Source organism: Mastomys coucha, unplaced genomic scaffold (assembly GCF_008632895.1).
Source record: "Mastomys coucha isolate ucsf_1 unplaced genomic scaffold, UCSF_Mcou_1 pScaffold21, whole genome shotgun sequence".
Taxonomy (NCBI): Eukaryota; Metazoa; Chordata; class Mammalia; order Rodentia; family Muridae; genus Mastomys; species Mastomys coucha.
In genome coordinates this window covers 95,946,674-95,952,492 of record NW_022196904.1, presented here as the reverse complement: position 1 = coordinate 95,952,492, position 5,819 = coordinate 95,946,674, and the positions used below count along the sequence as shown (strand labels likewise).

The 5,819-nt window shown below is 39.6% G+C and overlaps 1 protein-coding gene across 1 annotated transcript in view; it reads right to left on the bottom strand.

The window, feature by feature from the left end:
* Position 1: 1 nt before the first annotated feature.
* Nlrp14 (NLR family pyrin domain containing 14) overlaps positions 2-5,819 on the bottom strand; it is a gene marked incomplete at its 3' end in the record, with an annotated part of 15,521 nt that continues 9,703 nt past the window's right edge. Inside the window, 4 exon segments of the mRNA XM_031384925.1 lie at positions 2-125; positions 1,459-1,629; positions 3,909-4,079; positions 5,292-5,462. Coding sequence (XP_031240785.1) covers positions 2-125; positions 1,459-1,629; positions 3,909-4,079; positions 5,292-5,462 — 637 coding nt within the window.

Genomic DNA, 5,819 nt, shown 5'->3' with positions numbered 1-5,819 from the left:
AATTCCTAATTGATTCATCATCAAGGGCATTCTGCATTAAGTTCATTTGTATCACACTTTTGTTGCTAGATAAGAGACCTAAGAGATCCTGACAGCAACCAGGGGTTAAACCACAGTTTTCCAGTCTACAGGGAAGAGAAACAAAAAGACAAATACTTTATTTTATGGCATAGGACATGTACTTAGGAGATCTGTGAGCTTTGGAAGATAATCTTAGAAATTAAAAAAAGACACGAATATAGCTAGAGTGAATTCATGAACTACAGGAACTCACATAATTAGAAATTTATGGGTTAAACATATTCCCTTCTAACATGAATTACAATTCATAATTATAAGTTCATGGAATTATGCAAGCATCATAGCTAAGAGATGTGTGTGTCTGTCAACATTTGTGCCACTGAATACATTATGGGGTCAGAGGACATCTTTGTGAAGTCCATTCTCTACCTCTAAAGCCTTTCAAGGGGTTACAGGTTAACAAACTATTTGCATAATGTGGTAAGCCCCATTACTTACTGAACCATCTCACCAGCCCCAAGCAGTTAAAACCTTGATCTAAGGATAAACTAAAATATATAAACAGAAGATTTTACAAACTTGGTTACTGAGTCCTCAAAAAGCAAGAAATAACAAGGCTTCAAGCACAGTGTCATTTATGTAAATACACACCCAGGGGCCAGGGGAGATTGTTCAGTAGGTGCCTTAAATCAGGGCTCAGATTACTGTGCTAAAACACCATAACAAAAAGCAATTTGAGGATGAAAGGGATTTTTTTAGATCTTAAACTTCCACATCACACTGGAGGAAATCATGTGTAGAGGTGTGCATGTCACAGTGCTGAGACCATGTGTGGTGGTCAGAGGAAAGCTTTCAAGAATTGCTTCTCCCCTACAGTTTTGGTTCTGTGGGTTCTAAGGATCTAGGACTGAATGAACATGAGCATATAGAAAAGACAGGAGATTACAAGCTCCATGAGAACTTGGCATTTCTACAGAAACATGACTGGTAAAGTCCTCTTTTTTTTTTTGTTTTTTTGTTTTTTTGTTTTTTTGTTTTTTTGAGACAGGATTTCTCTGTGTAGCCCTGGCTGTCCTAGATCATTCTGTAGACCAGGCTGGCCTCGAACTCAGAAATTCTCCCAAGTGCTGGGATTAAAGGCATGTGCCACCACTGCCTGGCTCCTTTATTTTATATGAGACATTAATTCATGGACAACTGGAATATCTGAACAATGACAGAACTAAAGGAGGTACTAAAGGAAAAGGTGAAGAAGATTCTATAGCAAAAGGCATACAAAATACAGACCCATATATTTGAAATTCCGATCCTTAATTTCTCTTATTTCTCAAAATAACTTATCCTCTATAGCAACATTTGCTTTTTGTTCTCCACATCTTTCTCTTCAAACCCCCCCCCCCCTTTTTTTTTCTGGTAGTAACAGAAAACTTAACTCACCCTAGCCTCTGAATGTGACATTTTGGATTTCTTAAAGCATCACAGAGAATATTCAGACCAGCATCATCCAAGATGTTGTGCCCAAGGTCTAGGTTCCACAAGTTTGCATTGTTCATAAGAACAGAAGCCAGATCTCTGCAAGCCTTACTCGTGAGAATACAGCCCATCAACCTATGGAAAACACATGAGACAAGGAAAGAGCTCTTTAGTAGCAAGACTGAGATAAATTCTTCCAGGAGAGTTGCCCAGGCAGTTAAACCTCTTTTTATATGTATTATTACAACCCAGGACATAACTGAGGTGGCTTAATTATCAATAGAAACAGATGGAATTTCTAAATGAGCAGAAGAAATCAATGTATGAATAGTTGTCTCCCATAAACAAAGTTGAATGCATATTAGTTTTTTAAAAGCATTTTCAATTTCCCCCCTAGGGTATTTAAAAGTTTATATGTATGAGTGTTTTGCCTGCATGTATGTACACAACATACACTCCCAATATCCGGAGAAGTCAGAAAACTATGCTCAACCTTCCCTGTACTGGAGTATAGACAGTTGTGAGCCACCACATGGGTGCTGGGTTCAAACTCTGGTCCTTTGTCAGAGCAGCCAGTGTTCTTAACCTTTGGGACATCTCTCCAGGCATTAATAATTCTTTTAAAATGGATATACTTCACTCATGCTGCTGGGCATTGGTGGTGCATACCTTTAAACCCAACACTTGGGAGGCGGAGGCAGAAGCAGGCAGATCTTTTCGAGTTTGAGGCCACCCTGGCCTACAAAGAGTTCCAGGACAGCCGGGCCTGTTACTCAGAGAAACCCTGTCTCAGAAAAAAAAAAAAATGGATGAGGGTGTGGTGGTGGTTTTTAGAACTTAATTCTTTTTTACTTATTTATTTATTTATTTTTGTTGTTTTTCAGTTTTTTTTTTTTTCCGAGACAGGGTTTCTCTGTGTAGCCCTGGCTGTCCTGGAACTCATTCTGTAGACCAGGCTGGCTTCAGAAATTCACCTGCCTCTGCCTCCCAAGTGCTGGGATTAAAGGCATGCACCACCACTGCCTCGCTTAGAACTTAATTCTAACTACTGAAAAAACTGCATTGGCTTCCCAGAGGCTATGAAGGTGACAACAAACCTGTGTATTAAGGAGAGAAGGCAGGCTGACCAAAGCTCTTAGATAAACTGGTCTCTTAGAAATTGTTTTTGTGGTTACAGGAAAGGCATTGGCTTATTCTTATGTAGTTGAGTAAAGATCAAAGAAATTCAGAGTAACACACATATATATCTTGTCCTGAAGGAGGTGGATGGGTGCTTAGATGTTACAATAAATTCAGTTGGGAGTTGTTACCAAATAACTGAAAATAAGGCACTTCAAGTGTCCAGGGTGAGTCAGAGCATTATGGTAGTAGGGTGTGGCAGATAATATGCCAACTTAACGTCAGGCTAAGAAGCAGGAAGGGGAAGGAAAGGACAGGGGTGGGGGGTGGCAGCCCTCACAGTAACTGGCTTCCATCACATCCCCAGAGAAGCTCTGGATAAGGAAGATTTTCAACATCTAAACTTTTGGGGGAACATTCTAAACTGTAACAGCTTTCATGGCTCAATCCAGTCAGGACAACTCTTTTGGGTATGCCAAGAAGCTGAAAGGTAAAAACTGAAGAAATGCTGGGGTTATCGGGCTGGAAAAATGGCTCAGTGTTTAAGAATATTGTCTACTCTTCCAGAGGACCTAGGTTCAATTCCTGGATGCTCACAATTGTCTACAACTTCAGTTCCAGGGCTCAAACACTCTGCCTTTCATGGATACCAGGCATACAAGTGGTGCACAGACATACATGCAGGCAAAGCTTTCATACCCATAAAATAAAAATAAATCTATATGCAGGATTTATATCTCTAAGGACTCAATCATGAAAAGATCTAGCCGCCAAGTAGGCTAGACTGCTGACATCTCAGTCTTATTTCACTTTGGACTTAATACTTATATGGTGAATTACTAAATATCCTAAGTCATTAAAGTAATCCACAGGATAATTTAAGCTAGTTAAAGATTTTCTGGAATATCATCAAGTGAAAGGGGACCTCAGTCTTGTCCATACAATTATCATAGATCATGTATTTAAGCCATGCATATTCTTCCATTCTTATGAAGAAAGCTCAGGAATGAAAATGGCTACTTTTAAAACTGGACTTTAGGGCAAGGTAGTGGTATCTCCCTGCTTCCAGTGCTCAGTCAGAGAAGGTGGTGACTTCTAAGCTAGTCTTGCTGCTCAGCAAGACCCTGTCTCAAGACTAAAAAACCAAACAGGTTTCTTTAGTTCGTCTCCAACAGAATGAGAGAAGAGTCAGGTCCTTCTCTGATACTCATATTTCTCAGTTCATCATCTCTCCCTTGCCCTCCAAGACTGTCCACAGTTCAAAGTACACAACATTAGAGTGATGGAAAACCTACTCCAACTCCTGAAGACTGCAGTTTGGCTGCTGAAGGTAGTAGCACAGAGGCTTTAATCCACTATCTGCAACCTTGTTAAGTCCCAGGTCCAGGTGTGTCAAGCTCTTGTTCTTCAGCAGAGCTGTGGCGAGATACTCACTACCAATTGGAGTGAAACGGCAACACCTAAGCCTACAGAGAAGCACAGTATGAGGAAAGCTGGAGTCAGCCTCTCCTGCCCAATCAGTCTCATGTCTGCTCAACACTCCATCTCAGGGCAGACTTCCTATAGCCAGCTTGTCCCCTTCATGAGTCACGTCTACATCAAACTTAAAAACTGGACTCTCACTCTTCAGAGCCAATCCCAATGCTTGTCCCCATTTCCAATTTTCTAAAACAGGGTCTCGCTTTGCAACACAGGTTGGACTACCCAGGATGGGTTTGAAACACAATGCTTCTTCTGCCACAGTCTCCCTAGCTCTAGAATTACAGGCATGATCCACCACACCCAGCTTAGCTTTCCATACTACAAATCAAGTGGGAATCTTTTATTTTCTTAAAAATGTATATAGTCCACTCTTGCAGAAGTAGTTACATAGAACAGAGAAACAGGCATGAGGACTATAATAGGAATAAGCAAAGTCTGTATTCTTTGTATGTGACAGTAGTGTTTTAAATCAGTAATTTAATATGCCTTATATATGGGGAGAAATAAGTATAACCATTACAAAAATCAACTTGGAAAGACTAAATATGTAAATGTTAAAATTCAGGATAAATTTGGGACAATAGGTGCTAAAAGGCATTAAAATTTATGAGACGGCAAAATTACATTTAAAAAAGATATTTCTAGAAATGAGAAGTTTTAGGAGTTATAAGACAGAATGACTTACAAAAAATGTAAACATCTGGGCTGGGTATGTAGTAAATGCCTGTAATCCAAGTACTTGGAAGGCTGAAGTAGGGGAATTTCCAAGTCTGGACTAGCCTAGGCTACATAGCAAGTTCAAGGTTAGCCCAGACTACACATAGCAAGTTCAAAGCTAGCCCAAGCAACACAAGATCATATCAAATTATTTCAAATTTTCATAATATGGAAATGATCATACAGGAAGTTAGAAGTAAAGCAATAAGATATAAAAATTATCTGTAGTATATAAAAGTATGCATGGTAATAATAATCAGGTATGACTTTTATAACAGAAAACATCCAGGAGAAACTGGAGCCTTTGAGGAAGCAATTCCTAACACGTGAAAACCCATAAATATATGAAAACATGCTCAACAAAAATCATTTAAAAGTTGTGGTTTTTAAAGATTTTAATAGTGTATATCCCACTATGGATATACATGTGCATTCATTCTAAGCTATGCTATACTGGGAAGATGATAGCAAACACTCACACAAGGCTCTGTAGAGTACACTGTGGATGCTTCAAGGTATAGCTGAGCAGCTCTATCCCTTCATCTTCCAAGAAGTTGTCGGCCAAGCACAAATGAGTCAGTCTCTTGCTTTTGGTGACAGCCGAGGAAAGAACTTCACAACCAACTTTTGTGAGGCCACAGCTTGCTAAGCTGAAGCAGAAACAGATGAAGGACCCACTCATCAGTTTCCAAATGTCCTGCCTTATGTCGTTAGGAAATTATCTGATACTTATCTGACACTTATATTGGCCAATTTTCCTGTAGTATCAACCTCAACAGACATTTAACATGTGAAGTTCATTGCATTTAGGTACTGGAGAGAGTGAGACAAAATGGGAGATGTCTAGAAAGTATGAAAACAAAAAGAAAAGTATAAAACCAAACACGAGAAGATAGGGCTTTGGAAATAGCTCAGTTGGTAGGCCCCTGCCACACAAGCACTAGTGTCCTCATTTTGATCACCAGCACCATGTAACAAACTGAGTAAGAGGAGGGGGGAAGAAGGGG